Source organism: Gadus macrocephalus, chromosome 8 (assembly GCF_031168955.1).
Source record: "Gadus macrocephalus chromosome 8, ASM3116895v1".
In the NCBI taxonomy this organism is placed as follows: Eukaryota; Metazoa; Chordata; class Actinopteri; order Gadiformes; family Gadidae; genus Gadus; species Gadus macrocephalus.
Window position 1 is genome coordinate 1,515,440 of NC_082389.1, and position 14,950 is coordinate 1,530,389.

At 47.5% G+C, this 14,950-nt stretch overlaps 2 protein-coding genes across 3 annotated transcripts; both read right to left on the bottom strand.

Moving 5' to 3' along the window:
• Nucleotides 1–233: 233 nt before the first annotated feature.
• On the bottom strand, nucleotides 234–10,919 carry hectd3 (HECT domain containing 3). 2 transcript variants are annotated; one of them, XM_060057961.1, is made up of 20 exons: nucleotides 10,769–10,919; nucleotides 9,881–10,365; nucleotides 9,159–9,412; nucleotides 8,447–8,582; nucleotides 7,959–8,080; nucleotides 7,314–7,427; nucleotides 7,002–7,084; nucleotides 6,730–6,895; nucleotides 6,122–6,203; nucleotides 5,460–5,642; nucleotides 5,045–5,097; nucleotides 4,776–4,944; nucleotides 4,215–4,328; nucleotides 3,408–3,497; nucleotides 2,614–2,820; nucleotides 1,841–1,970; nucleotides 1,388–1,462; nucleotides 1,130–1,211; nucleotides 973–1,044; nucleotides 234–459 (listed from the first exon to the last, which is right to left on the bottom strand). In XM_060057961.1, the coding sequence occupies exons 2-20, from the start codon at nucleotides 10,232–10,234 to the stop codon at nucleotides 375–377; spliced, it is 2,571 nt and encodes an 856-aa protein (XP_059913944.1). In that variant the 5' UTR covers nucleotides 10,235–10,365; nucleotides 10,769–10,919; the 3' UTR covers nucleotides 234–374. The 2 variants fall into 2 exon arrangements, with proteins under 2 accessions (XP_059913944.1, XP_059913945.1); XM_060057962.1 differs by having other exon boundaries at nucleotides 10,773–10,891.
• Nucleotides 10,920–10,997: 78 nt separating this feature from the next.
• best4 (bestrophin 4) lies at nucleotides 10,998–14,673 on the bottom strand. Its single transcript, XM_060057963.1, is given in 11 exon segments — nucleotides 10,998–11,427; nucleotides 12,033–12,187; nucleotides 12,397–12,477; nucleotides 12,592–12,744; nucleotides 13,032–13,109; nucleotides 13,361–13,515; nucleotides 13,808–14,006; nucleotides 14,008–14,042; nucleotides 14,261–14,361; nucleotides 14,452–14,540; nucleotides 14,542–14,673. Coding segments are annotated over 11 exon segments (1,323 nt in total). The 5' UTR covers nucleotides 14,605–14,673; the 3' UTR covers nucleotides 10,998–11,213.
• Nucleotides 14,674–14,950: the final 277 nt, after the last annotated feature.

Here is a 14,950-nt window from a genome sequence, read left to right on the forward strand (position 1 = left end):
CCCTTCAGAGTAGCACCCCACTCTTAAAAAGTTCATATTTTCTGGTGTTATTGATGAATTGTGTTTATCTCAGAACCACCATACTTTCACAGATGAGACCTGTTCATTGCCTCTTTTCACATTGGTGTCATAGCACGCTAAACACTGATGCTGCTTCAAACAATATTGATTTAAAAACCGACATCAAGCTACCAGACTTGTCTGTACAGGTGCAGAAACAAAAACACATAACATTCATACTTTGATGCCATACTTTATTATATACACAGTCATGAATAATTGGCAAAAATGTAGATATGGTGGTAATTTTGGCAAGTGATTCTGTGTGAGTGTGTGTGAATATGGGTTCCCCTATACAGCCACGAGGATGGGGTTCACTCTTCCCAGGGGCTCATGTCCGTGTCGATAGCCACACAGTTGTACGCAGCATAGCGCAGTTTCTCCTCGCAAACCTTTGCACTGTTGGCGGAGAGAACAGTGGTTAAAAACACAAGAGAATCTCCATCCGTCCTTCCAAGTCTACAATCAAAAGCAGCAGTGTATATAACAGCTGACTTTAGCAGCAGGTAATGCCAATGTTTCCTTAAATATATCAGTTTGTATGTAGTGTCAGTGTTGTTCCGGACGTCAAAATGTACTGTATTTATTAGTTATATACATTTAAGCATTCATAACAAACATTGCCATATATTGCAGCTTACTTTAGCATGAGGCAATGCCAATGTTTCCATAAATATATCAGTTTGTATGTAGTGTCGCTGTTATTCCTTACTTCAAAATGCATTTATTAGTTGTATACATTTAAGCATTCAAATCAAACATTGAATTCTTGACACCTGAACTTAATGTATGCGTCAAAATATTTTCTACATTAAAATGAATGAAAGGGTGCATGTCCTCATTCATGTCATAGTGAATCCAGTCTCTGTAAAGCAGAACGTGTCAGATATGTCCGTCTGGCGTGCTCCTTGCCTCGGGTAGTTGGGTAAATAGAGGGTGCTGGAGCACGTGGAAGACTGTGGAAGGGCGTCTGTCGTTTCAGACCTGGAGGGGGCGAGGGGAACTACGTCAAAACAACACAACACCTTGTATGAACGCGTCTGAGGAGATAATAGACGATCCGGCATACCCGAGTTTGTCAGGAAAGATGTAGATGGGAGCGGGGAGCCGGCTTCTCCCGGTCACAAACCTCAGGAACCTGCTGCGGTCCTCTGGAACACACAAGGGACAAGTCACGTGGTGTGGTCATCGCGTCCACGTGATACTGTGACCATTGACCATACAAAACACACAGGAGACACGGCGAGCGCTTGGCCTTGCGACCAGTTCATCTTAATTAATAATAAATTAATGATAATCTAAAGAATAAAGCAACGGGCGACCGTACCGTTGGTGAAGTTCTGCAAGGCCTCCCACAGGTACTGCACCCTGACGTCCGACTGCTCCAGGTCCTCATAGTGGGCTGTGAACGACGGGTGGAGAAACACTCAGGGCTGCTGCTAGAAATGCATCTCATTTCTTATTCAATTATTCTAATAAACCCTTTGGTCTTTACAATTTCAATATCTCTACAAGTCACCAGAGACAAATGCAACAAACGGTCAATCAATGATCGAAGGTGTTATGCTCTTTTTGTATTGAAAGATGGATCCTGTAAATCGGTCCAGCACTAGAATTCATTGACATTGAAGTAGTTTTCCCTTAAAAATAATACAATTCCAAATAATTTCCGCATTACCAAGCTCAGACCATAAACCCTTTAAGAGATAGACGTAGCTTCTTTGACCCGTTATAACCTTAAACCAAGGTAAATCTGCATTGACATCAGCGGTCCACTTACTGAGTCGTTTGATGGCCTCCACGGTGATCTCGGGGTCTCCACACACCTTCTTCTCCACCTCCTGCCAGGTGAGCAGGTCCAGCACGGCCTGGGGCACCACCTTCAGGAGCCCCGCCTGCATGGCGGCGATCTGGAAGGAGACGCACCGCAGACAGGGCTCGGATGAATCCCCAACCACAGCGGTGGACCTCATGGTAGACAAGCCTCGGTGAACATCGGTGAACAAACGTCCAAGGGAGGGCAAGATTTATTAAAAAATAGATAAAAATGAGGGATGGGCAAGTTAACGCGTTAATTACGCGTTAACGCAATCTTATTTTAACAATATTAATCCAAATTGACGCTTTTTTTTTTTTTTTTGCATTCATATCAGAAATCTTTTTTGTTTTCTGTTCCGCTTACTTTGCGTTCAATTACACTTGCAGTAAGTGACAGCCTGTAGAAATTCCCAAATCTGTTGCTTTCCGTAAATTTCATATTAAACCCACACGAGTGAGTCAATAAAACTCCCTCAAGATCTCTTGGCCTATTTTTATTTATTTTTAACCTCAATTGGAGTGGATTTAAAATATAATTTTAAAAGTGCGATTAATCGCGATCAACTCACAAATACTATGCGATTAATCGCGATTAAAACTCTAAATCTTTGACCACCCCTAAAAAGAAAAAATGACAACGGTGTAATGTGCAAGTGAAAGGCGTCACTGCCTCAACATAGCCCTGCAGAACACGCATCCAGCCACGCCCTCACGGCCCCCCCCCCTCCCCGCTACCTGCGGCCGGCTCTCGTCCAGGCGGGCCTTCTGCACCAGCCGGATGAAGGCAGAGCGGTCCTCGTAGCGGACGGCCACGCTGCTGCCGCCCGGGATGAGCTCCACCGTCTGGCCGTCGCTCAGCAGCGTGGTGTACACCAGCTCCTCCCCGAACTTGAACTCAAAGGTGGCCTGGTCCATGCTCTCCATGGCCTCCAGCAGCTTGACCTGGGGCCCGGGAGAGAGCGCGACAGCACTGGTCAGGGCGGGGCATCGCTTCCCCTGTGAAGGGCTGATCATGGCCCCACGTCCCCGCAACGCAACGACCCCGCAGACGCTCCGACGCAGTCCTGAACCTTCATGCTTCTGCGTCGGGTTTTAGTGAGCGGACCAATCACAGCCCTCGCTGCTGCGTCGCCTCGACGGAAGGTTACGATTATTGGGAGGCGCACGTCCGGCCCTTGCGGAGGACGCAAGGAGGGTCCGTAACCCCCTTTGGGTTACGTTAACTTGGGACCATAATCAGCCCTTGAGTGGGCGCATACCGACAGTGGGGCTAAGGGCGATGTAGGGAAGATTCAAGAGTCGTTTGAGTGTAATGTGAGAAATGCCCCAGCTATCCGTGGGTGAAAGGCTCTTTAAGGATATTGTGCTATTATAGCTCCATGACAGGTGAGTTAGGGCAACGGCAGAGAGACCAACAGGGACTGGTTATTTTTGGTTGTTTCTTTTCTACATCTTCCTCTCTTCCTCGAATAGTACAGCGCATTACAGATGCTGCGGGTGCCACGATGTTTGTGGGGAGGGATGCTGACCAGAACAGAGTCCACCGCGGGGAAGTCTTTGCTCCAGCTCACGTCCTCTCCACCCAGCTGCTTCCACACCAGCCCAGGTAGAGCCAGCACCTGCAGGGACCCAGGGCAGACAGCGTGAGACCGGAAGGCAGCGTCCTCCAGGTTCCCATCAATATTACTTTTATTTAACCTTTATTTTTCAGTTTCTTATATACAATATGGATCTGGCCCAAGAGGCCCCACCAGGAATAAAAGGTACAAATAAAAAAATACACAGGCATGACTCATTAGGGCAAATATAAAACGGATATACAAATACACAGCCTATGCACGGAAAGAAAGTAGAAAACACAAATGCACTTAAACTAGTCAGGGGACAGGCGTGAAGGTCTGGACAGGGTGTAATAAATAAGAGACAACATAATAATGAAAGGGCTGTATTAAAACAGGGTTGAATGTAGTTCATCAAACTGGCTTTTTTTTGGGCTATTATTACAAGACATCAGTCCTACTTTAGCCGCTCCCCTCTAGCCTAGAATCCAAAAGGTGAAAGGGCTTTTCCACATGGTGGAATAACCTGCCACACATTTCACCTTCTTCAGAATCTGTAAATACTTTTAATACTGACTAAAAACACATAATAAATCTCCTATCTTATATTGTATTATTTCATTCTATGCAATATATGTGTTGTGATGTATTTCTAACTCTCCTTATCGGTGTAGCACTTTGTGCCTCCACTTGAAACACAAATCCAGTCCATGACTTTGCGATGCTCATTTTAATCCCCGCTGCATTCGTTCAGTGCGCGGCGCGCGGCGTGCTAACCAGGAAGTCTTTTCCTCTGAGGGCCCCGCCCATCAGCTGGCCGATCCACTCAAACTTGTGGAACTCCTTGCAGGACGGGTTGGGTACGTAGTAGTCCCGGGCCTCCCCGCTGCCCTGGAGCAAGGCATTAGGGAAGTGTTAGTACCTCTGGGTGGCGGGTAGATTCCCCTAACCAACAATCACAATATCAAAGAGGCCTTCAGGCGCACACTGTTTTGTATTTAGGCGCGGGCTATGATGTTGTTGTTCAGGCTTTAATCAACTCCACCCGCTACAATCACCGAATTCTCGTTCGAATATTTGCACCACAGAGCTGCCAAAAAGAATTGGCGGTTCCGATTGACCAATAGAGGGCAGTGTGGGACCATATCACATAGTCCCTAAAACAAAGTGCATTTAACTTCTGAATTGGACCAGGACTAATCCATAAGGACACTGTACAACCCAATACATCACGTCTCGTCTAAAGTAAGTTGTTTGGGGCATTTTCCTTTGAAAACGACCTGCATGAAACAAAAAGGAAGGAAAGGTACGAAGGCACAAGGCCTGAGTGCGGCGCACCTGGTTGGACGTGCGTGTGAAGAAGGGCAGAGGCATGGGGCATTCCCCCGAGCTGGGGCACAGCTCCTCAGACATGTCGGCCAGGCTGTCCCTGAAGCCGCCGCCCTGGTCGATGATGCCCTCTGCGATGAACTTGCACTCCCACCACTGATCGTACCTGGCGGGCCACCTGGTGGAGCGCGCGCAAGAGGGGCAGAGGTGACGATCAGGAGGCCAGAGGGGGGGTTTGTGAGGGGTGTGGGGAGGGGTTCAAACAAGGAGAGTTCTACCTGTAATCCAAAGTCTTCTCGAATTTATCGGACGGCTTTAAACCCTCGTAGACCTGGGTGAAGAAATGGCGTGTTATTTGAAGGCGTTTTTATTTATCTTCCTCATTCCCCGGTGCATTTCACACAGACTGTGTCTGTGTGCACAGACACAGACACATCTATTCATCGAGGTTATAGTACAAAAGAACCCCCGCTTTCAGCTAGATCTCAAACACTAAGATTTAAAAACATCACAGCATTAACATTAAGCGCTCATCCGCACATAGGATTACATTCGCTCTTCTAAATGATGCTATTATTTTAATTACAGTGACCAAAAAAACAACAAGGCCACGATGTTCAAGATCATGGACGACACAATTAAAAAAACATCCCATGTATCTGGGTTGGCGGGCCCTGGTTCCGCGGCCCCTACCTGGGTGAACAGGGCGTTCTTGCAGCTGGGCTCCAGCGAGGGGTTGTCCCGGTGCTCCATGGCCAGCCGGCGGTTGATGTAGAGGCGCGGCATGAAGTTGGGCTTGCTGGTCTCCGAGTCCTTCAGGCACTGCGTGATGAGGGCCGAGCGCCGCTTGGACAGCAGCAGGAACTGCTTGATGCTCTGCGGGGATCGATTCATTGGACGATCGTTAACTCGGGTCACATGTAGGGCTGACCGATGCACCGAAATCAAACCGACGTCACGAAGTAATAGAACGCGATATATTTTTTACTGTTACTTTTACTGACTGGGGATCAGTACGATTCGTATAGATTTTTATTTTACAATTCAATAGTTAAATAAAGATGTTATAATATCCATTCATGCATCAATTAATCTCAGCGCATCGACCTGGCTTAAAAGGTAAGAGCCGTCTATATGATGACTGCTTCCGATGTTGTGTTGGTCATACTATAAAATGATTTATTGCTTGTTTAGTGAATAATACAGAACGTAAAAAAACGAAAAACCTAAATAGCAATCGCAATAATGGTTGAAATAATCACAATTCGATTATTTCCCTAGATCGTTCAGCCCTGGTCACATGGTGGACCTCTGTCCGTTGTGCACGTGATCTGGGGGGTGGAGACAGGGCTCACCTTGAGGTGGCTGAAGGTGCCCAGGCTGTAGTCCCAGGCCGGCACCAGGTGAGGCAGCAGGGCGTCCAGGAGAGAGATGAACCTGTGCGCCCAACACACAAGGCATCAGTCACACACTGGAACAAGAAGGGAGCATGAACAAAGGGAAAAAGTACGCAATAACATTTCAAGTTGCTGGCTCAGCTGAAGTGAAGTCATGTTTCACTTTCATTATTAATTTGTTGTCCAGTTCAGCTTGGGCACGGTGTTTCCCTTCGGCGATGTTCAGTGTCAAGGCCCAGTGGAAGATTTTTTCCCAGTGGTTCTTTGAATTAAGTTATTTGGTGATCCATGGCTCATGGCAGATAGATAGGACCCCTCAAAACTCTAAAGGGGACATGTTATACCACCAGGTGTGAGTGTGATTAGCCGTTACAAGACGTTTTGAAAATGCACAGCTTCTGACATCCCAGGTGGGCGTGTCCACCTAGATGTATCACATTTACAAAATGGCTTGTAACGGCTAATCACACTCACACCCGGTGGTATAGTGTTTCCCCTTTAACAGCTATTTTCAGAAACCCCTACGAACCAATGGAACATGCCCCCCCCCCCCCCCCCCCCCTGACCTTTGGATGACCAGGGCTCTGCGGTAGAGGATCTCAGGGGGCGTCCCCTCCAGTCGGGGGTAGCGCACCAGGTTGGAGGACTGGAAGACGTCGGCGTTCAGGCCCAGGTCCCGCTCGCACGACGACTTGATCTTCAGGCCGCGGATCCTCACGTCGATGCCCTCGTCTGGACTCGGCGCGGGGTGGACGTTAATCCGTTAGAATGACATTAGCAGCAGCTTCAGGAAGGATCTGCGAGGCGGGAATATGGAGCTGGTGGCTCATAGGCTTACCCCTGCACTCCTCTATCCGGACCTCAATGACCGGCAGGTGGGACGACATGTCCTCGAGAACGCAGACCTCTCCAATCAGATTGCTGCGGGAACAACACACAGCAGCGACGGGTTCAAAACGGGTCAAAAATGTTATTGTCCTGCATGTTTGGATGGTTTCTCAGTTAGCAATCGGATGCCCTTTTTAAATATATATGACGATATATGTGAGGCGTTTATCATGCAGTCCTGAACACCCATCGATAGAAAACACTGCTTTCTAACAACAGAACCAAAACAAACCACATGACCTTTTCCCTTGTGAACACTCACTCGTCGATGGTGACGTCACTCAGCTTCTTCAGGTTGTCCCCCTCCCCTCCGTACACCGTCACCCTCTTGGGCATGTAGTTGTCGTCCGTGGCGTCCACCGTCAGGATCAGCTTGCTGGAGGCCGCAAAGGGGGCGGCGGGCTCAGAATATGAACCATGGCAAAGACGCTTCGATCCCACGCATTGAGCCCATGTTGGAGCCCAACGGCGCAGGGGAACTAAGGGTGGTCGAGGTGCTGCAGACATGCATTACTAACACTAGGCTTCACCTCACTTAGCTGCGCTTACATTTATACTTTGATTTTAAACACAAGCATGTTTATTGACATTCTACTGTTGGAAAGATGCATATTTTTAAATCTAAAATGACAATATTCTATGGATGCTGTATTTGTGTTTTATAATGCTAGTGTTTATGTGTTGTTGTGTTTATTCTATTTACTTGGACGTTTCTTGCTGCAGCTGGGCGCCTCTAACATACAATTTAAAGTCTTCTGTATCTGTTACATAATTATTGCCACTTAGCATTGATGGTTTCTTGAGCATTCACAGCAGGCAGCGACAGATATGGAAACATGGGCGAGAATACCAACTCAGGGGCCCCGAGGGGGTCCCCCATCCCGCAGTGAGGGCGTGCGTCTCGTACTTCACCACGGTGCCTCTCTTCATGTGCAGGCGGATCCAGTGCTGGCCCTGCATGCCGTCGCTCTCCCAGTAGGTCTCCGTGTCCCCGTCCGTCAGACCGCTCGCCCCGCCACTAGGGTCCTCCTGAACAACAAATAGCAGTTAGCTTCACACACACACACACACACACACACACACACACACACACACACACAGGCTTTCCGTACTGCTACTCTATTGAGACTCGTATTGATTCAGTCTGGCTGGTGCCTCCGACTGCTTGGTCGATCCATTTAGAAATCCGCAGATAGAGCTGCATCGTAGTCAACATAAAATAAACGCCCAGCCATCCAGGAACACAGAGGTTGATCGCGGTGCTCCTGCATAAATAAAGCCCCCCTGATGGCGACCGTTGACCGGTATCCTCATCCCCGATTCCCCCCCCACCACCACAGCCACAGCAACGCGTCACAGTCGACGTACTGACGACGGTCAGCCCGTGCGACTCACCGAGCAGGAGGACACGTCGATGCTGGTCACGCACTGCTTCACGCTGCCCAGGTTCTCGTCCTCCTTGCCGATGTGGTCGTAGAAGAAGTGCACGAGGTCCTCGTCGCTCTCGTACGTCCAGGTGGGCGGCACATGCCTGGGGGGGGAAGACAGGCATCGCCTTTAAACCCACGCAGAGACGGCTCGCATCCTCACTCTGACTCCACAACGTGCGGAATCGAGATTTAGAATGAGTTAGTGGAAGAGGTATAGAGTGAGTAAATGAGCGACAACAGTGTTTTTGAACCGGTGGTATGTGAGGGTACTGCAGGCGGTACGGGGGTTTTATTCTTGAAATAGACCGATTTACTATCATTGAAAAAAAGGGAATAGATCATTGAAAATAAATGTATCGTAAAATAAAAGAATCTTTCGTTTTTATGAAATAAACACACTGGGGGCCACGTTGCTGACGTAGTCTTTCCACTCTTTCCCACCGGCCATGGTAGCAGACACAACCTTGCAGTAATCATTGTGTATTTGGGGGGTGACGGCACTCTGCTCAACCACTGCATGTTTATTCATCTATTCATTAGGTTAGTGACTCAAATACGAGGTAGTCCACGAAAGGTCTTGACGTCAACTAAGCTGCACGCCTCAAGTCAGCGGTTGGGAACCAGTGAGCGTCACTGTGGTGAAAGAGAAACTGACCCGGAGACCCCGACTCCCTCACCTGAGCTTCTGGACGGCGGCCGGGTCGCTGTCCGCGACCCTGGGCTTGGTGCCGAGGTGCAGGGCATTCTCCACGTCCACCACCTGCTCCCAGCGGCTGCAGGGCTTGTGGTCGTAGCCGAACAGCTGCTGGTGCCGGCTCAGCGTCTCCGGGGACTCCACCGGCACCAGGCGGTCGCCGCCCTCCGTGTGCTTACACACCAGGATCCAGGCCTCCTCCAGGTCCTGGCCCGCGCGGTGCTCCTCCAGCTGCTCCTGGTGGGGGGGGGGGGGGGGTGGGGGGGGGGGGGGGGACACGTGGTCAACACGTGAACCACTGGTTGGATACAGTCACGATGGCTGCAGGATATATAGGGAGCTGTATGGTTGGTGACTGAGGGGTCGTCTATGTTAAGCGTTAAGGTGGTGTTTTGATACAAAGCAGCAGGTTTTATGTATGCAAGTCTATTTTAGAAATGATTACAGAATGACATTCTAGGACAACAATCTGTTTGTAATGTTCAAACAAAAGAAGTTACGAAAGCAGGGAGTTGCAAAAAGAATGGCCTATGTTGGGTGCATCAATGAAAACAATTCTCCATCAATTTAGAAAGTATATTCATTACGATTCGATAATTAGTGGATAAGCGAACACTGGTGGTGTGAAAAGTGCACATGCAGTGGTGCCAGAATAAAAATATGATGAACTTTAGAAGTGATCACATTGGAACCTCAGACGCCTACCTTGTTTAATTTCACCCAAAGGCCTTGGCTGTTGCAGTATTCATCGCCAGTTGTCCGTATGCACGTTCCTTTCTTTGGTTCAATATTGTACTTGCATAATTTCTTGTTACTGGTCGTTGTAGGGGCTTCAAACACGGAGACTACGGTCTTTCCGGGAGTACCAGCAGTGCCAGCCGACGTGCTGGATGATGCGGAAGAGGCGGACGATGAATCTTTGCAGATTTTATAACATACCTCGTTCGGCACATAACATAAACTCTCTGGTACAGGCTCGCTCTTTCGGAAACATTCGATGCACTTGTTCAGGAAGCGAATCCTCCCTAACAGCACGTGAGGGCTGTCACCCAGGGCCATGTCGGTGCTGTCAGCGGGCTTCCCACCGCCAGCAATGCAGCGGTCACACTTAATAACACGGCGGCGAGGCGTCACCTGACATGACCGTTTTCAGTGCTTGTTTGTTACCACGTAGTGTGGCAGCGGATTCCCTGTTTTCAGCAAGACAAAACAGAACATTCGTTTGAATGAATCAGAGCTCGGCTTCAGTATGCATATTATATGATGCTCGAGGCAGAGCAATGTCCGTCTCTGAGACCCGAACAGGGCTGGTTATTATAAGATGACTAACGTTAATCTCACAACCTCATACCCCGTCTCTGACTAGGGTCTAAAGGGTGAAACGCCTGTTATATAATCATTCAGATAAACGATAGCGAGAAAACGAAAGACTGCTAAAGCTGCCACCCAATGGCTTTCACACATCAGAACTATGAAGTAAGGCTAGCTATCATTAACAAGCTTTTCGTTAGCTAATATAGCTGCAAAACACGTCGTAATGTTAGTAAAAGCGAATGGCTTAATGCTGCTTTAACATTAACGGTAACAACTTACCTACAATTGGACTTTTCAACCAATAATGTCAACGTCGTCAGGAGTCTTTGGGTGTTTACAGGTAATGTATTTGGTAAAGCGAAAGTATACGGAAGTAAGTTTTTGACATTTATTTTGACCCTTTTCGTGATCCGTCCTGTTAATTTCAAAGTAAAAGTCCTTCGCTACTATCGCTTCGCTTATCCAACCATGAACCATACGTTTGAAATATTGCAGTCATAGATTTAAATTAATAACAAATATCACATTTATTATGATTTTATTTTGAACAATGCATCATTTAGAAATATATATAAGGTTAAAAATAAAATAATAAATAAATCATGTTTCAAAACCATTATTGTAACAAAAACAGACTGTAGAAAGCTTAAACAAATGCATAAACCTCCTCTTAATTCATCATGTAATCCAACTGTAATCATTGCCTGTGTCCTTGAGTCAGGGCTCAGACCTCATCGCCGCTGCCGTTAACGCAGTCATCCTCGACCGGGTGTGTCAAGCCTTCCAGCAAGGACGGGAGGCTCGCCCCTCGAATGATTCCCTTGCCCTTCTCCCAAACCCCCTCCAGCCCGTCTCCAAGAGAGCCCCTGGGCTGAAGCATCTGAATGTTCGAAGAGGAGTCCTGTGGCTGGTGGACCTGAAGATCCTCAGCACTCATCCTGTAGGATACACAGAGGCCAGAGACACGAGTACAGAACACGGTGAATCGAACTAGGGCCACTAATTACGTCAATGGCGGTTTGCCAACTTCTTAAAAAAAAACAACACCTGGTTTGTGTTTGTTTAATTTGCACACTTGGGATATCCCGCCGAAGCATATGTGCTAAATAAGTAGGAAAATAAAAAGGGAAGAAACTAAGTTAGGGCTATATTTTGGATTTATTCCTGTCGGCTTAATTAGCCGACTCAGCAACAGTAAACACAAACGTTTCTTTTTTTGTGCAAAAGAGACAATTCATTGATGACCACTGAGCTGCACTGAGGGAGGATCCCAGCTTTGTAAGAAAAAGCCCAATCCTGCATGATTAGTCACACGACATGCAATGTGATTAAAGGGCTTTTAAAAGCCGTTTCAAAACCTCCTCAGGTGACTTCACCAGAGGGAGTGTCCTCCTCACAGACGTACGCCGGCTAGTCAACAGACCGGTCTGCCGGCCTCCCCAGTGGGGCCCAGGTCTGACCCTGGACGCTCCACCTGGGCTCCGCCGGCGGGACAACGACGACCAGCGCAGACCCCAGAGAGGGAGCGCCGCCAGCGGCTCACCTCATGTCGTAGGTGGAGCCCATGAAGGCGGGGGTCCGCGCCCCGGGGCCGGCGCACCGGCTGTAGGGCGCGGGGGAGCCCGCCGCGGCCCAGTGCGTATCCCTCACCGTCGGGGGCAGGTTCTGGTACATGTCGTCCACAGCCAACATGGAGACCTGGAACGAGAGCGGAGAGATGACGCGAAACTGGAACCAACCCCCCCCCCCCCCCCCCCCCCCCCCCGCAATAGGCTCTGAGAAATAAAGGCCTGGGAATCTTTCTTTCAGCGTGGCAGTTTTTTTAAATAAAATATACATGTTTATATAAATTGCAGTAAAAAACCTGAAAACGTAATGATACAAAATGAATCAACAAAATAAACCACCTGAAAGTTTCGGTCTATCAGTTGGTTGGTTTCAAAGTCGTCGTCATCCTCTCCAAAGGGATTGATGATTAACTCGGCCACCTGTGTGGAACCATCACAGCCTCATCGAGGTATATGGGCGACCACTCTCATAACAGGAACTCACTGTAGACAGCGCAGAGTCGTCCCCGTGGCTGGGTACATATACCTACATACCTTGAGCCATCCGACGTAGAAGAAGAACTGGAGCAGTGTGAAAACAGGGACGTACAAGTCGATCTTATGGTCTTTGTAGCCCTTCATCGGGTTTAGGAACTGACGTCCGATCAGGCAGAAAGCAAAGAAGGAGTATACTGCAACCGTCACAACCTGTGTAGAGAGCAACCATAATATTATGAAGGCACAAATTTCATTACAAAAGGTTAATGGCAAGAGAAAAATATATATGTATCTTTCTTGTCCTTAGTTAAATCAACTCATGATGGTCAAACTTACCAAAAAAGAAATACATAGGAATGGATTTAAAGGGAGGACTTTTACTTTGTGAACCAGGAAGTTCCATCTGTGGGCGAGCCTAACATCTGATGCCTCCCATAGGTCATCAGAGTATTCCAGAAGGTCTTATCTTTTATTATTTTATTACACGTCGTACATACCTGCGTGTAGACCAGAGGAATGCTGATCCAGTCATAGTGGAACAGGAGGCTACATTTGGCTCTGTATTTATTGAGCTCCTGTGAACATAGTGGATAATGGTTTAAACGCATGCCTACTTTGATTTATTTAATGCTAGATTATCTTATCTCATATTATACTATATTATATTATATATATATATTATTAATCTTGTTATTACATTTTTGCATGTCATTTCATTTCTCCCTATTTAATAAACACTACTAGATCACACTAGGCCAGCTTTGATTAATTAATCAAGTTATTACGTTGTTCTTTCCAATTTTAGAAGGGGAAAACGCAGGCCTACTTCCATGAGGAGTTTAAGCGCCACATCGTTCCTGACTCGACCCTCTTCCCTGGCTTCGGCCGCCAGGTTGGAGAACCACGTGAGGGGCATCCAATACTTGTTGAAGTCAGAGTTCAGGGACTCCAGCTTTTCCACATCCTTTGCCGTCATAAACCCTGCGTATATACAAGGCGCTTTGTAATCGATTTGCAGTCCGAAGCCATGCATCGTGATCCGTGGCCATGGGACATTTTGAATTTGGAAAAAAATGTTAGGCCTACTAAAGTCAACAATGCAAAGGTAATTAAGAAGTTAAGCTAGTTTTAGAACCGTATCAGAATAATTTAAAAAAGTTTCACCGAAAAGGGTTCAGACATTATATAGCCTTTGATGAGAAATTATGATTAAATGTATATCGTGAATACGGATTTAGCAAGTTTATATACACAGCAGCTGCCGGCTCCTCACCGGCGTCTACGATGTGCTCGAGGGAGGGGAACCGCTTGCGGACCCTCGTGCTGATGGAGCGCAGGATGAGGACAGACGACAGGTGCGCATATCTCATCAGCGTGCGCCGCAGCAGGCGTCCCCGCTCGTCTCCGCCGTGCACGTTCCCAGACACCACCATCATCAGGTTGTCCGGCAGCGGGAAGCTGGTGTACTGACCCCCACCATCGGTTGAATGCCAAGGTCACGTAAAATCCTGTGGAGGTTGTAATCGTTTTGAGAGCGAGCCGTAAAACGTTTTTGGAATGATTTAATGCAAATTAAAATATAAAAATAAAATAAAATACTCTGATTCAATTCCGATAGGCCTTCTTCGAAAAAGTTATAACTTTCACAAAAGTTTGAAGTAAATAAAAGGAATTCTGTGTATCACGGATCAATGGAGTGGATGAAGAAGAACTTGGATGGGCTTACCCAGCACAAAAGAGACTGGGATGAAGTTGGTGTTGGTGAAATGATCACAGTAGAGGGCAATGCGCTCAAACAGGTCCCGTTGTCTAGATGTGAGTGTATATCTACACACAGAAGAGATCCAGTGCTCAATGCCAGATTCAGAAAACAAAAGAGTCAGTGTGTCAAGAACAAACAAAAATAAAAGCATTTACCTGTAGAAGACACTGACAAAGGCGTACAGCGCACAGAACACCAGGAATTCCTTGTAAAGCAGCCGGTAGATACTCCCTCTCCAACGGAAAGAGGAGCTTGGAGAAGCCACCGAATCGAGCGTTAGCCACCTCCAAGGAGTACGACACCGTCATGGCCGGAAGTCCTAGAAAACATCAAGACCCACTTCACACAAACTCTCAGTAGGCTGTTCTTGGCCCAAAATACTAGAAACAGCTGACTTACAAAGGATGAGGCTGATGATTAGTGTGCCTGCTAGCTCTACTGATGACAATATGAGTTCCCCGTGCCTTTTAAACCTCCCTGTCAGAATGTCATGATCCGCTATACATCACTCACAGTTTATAGCCTGGGAATCCTGTCCCTACGCGTTCTACCATGAGCTGATAGTTAAAGCATTAGCTAATAATTGGGCGACATTTTGATCTTTCAATAACTCATAACAGAGTCACAAATTACCTCAATAAGCAATTTGTAGCA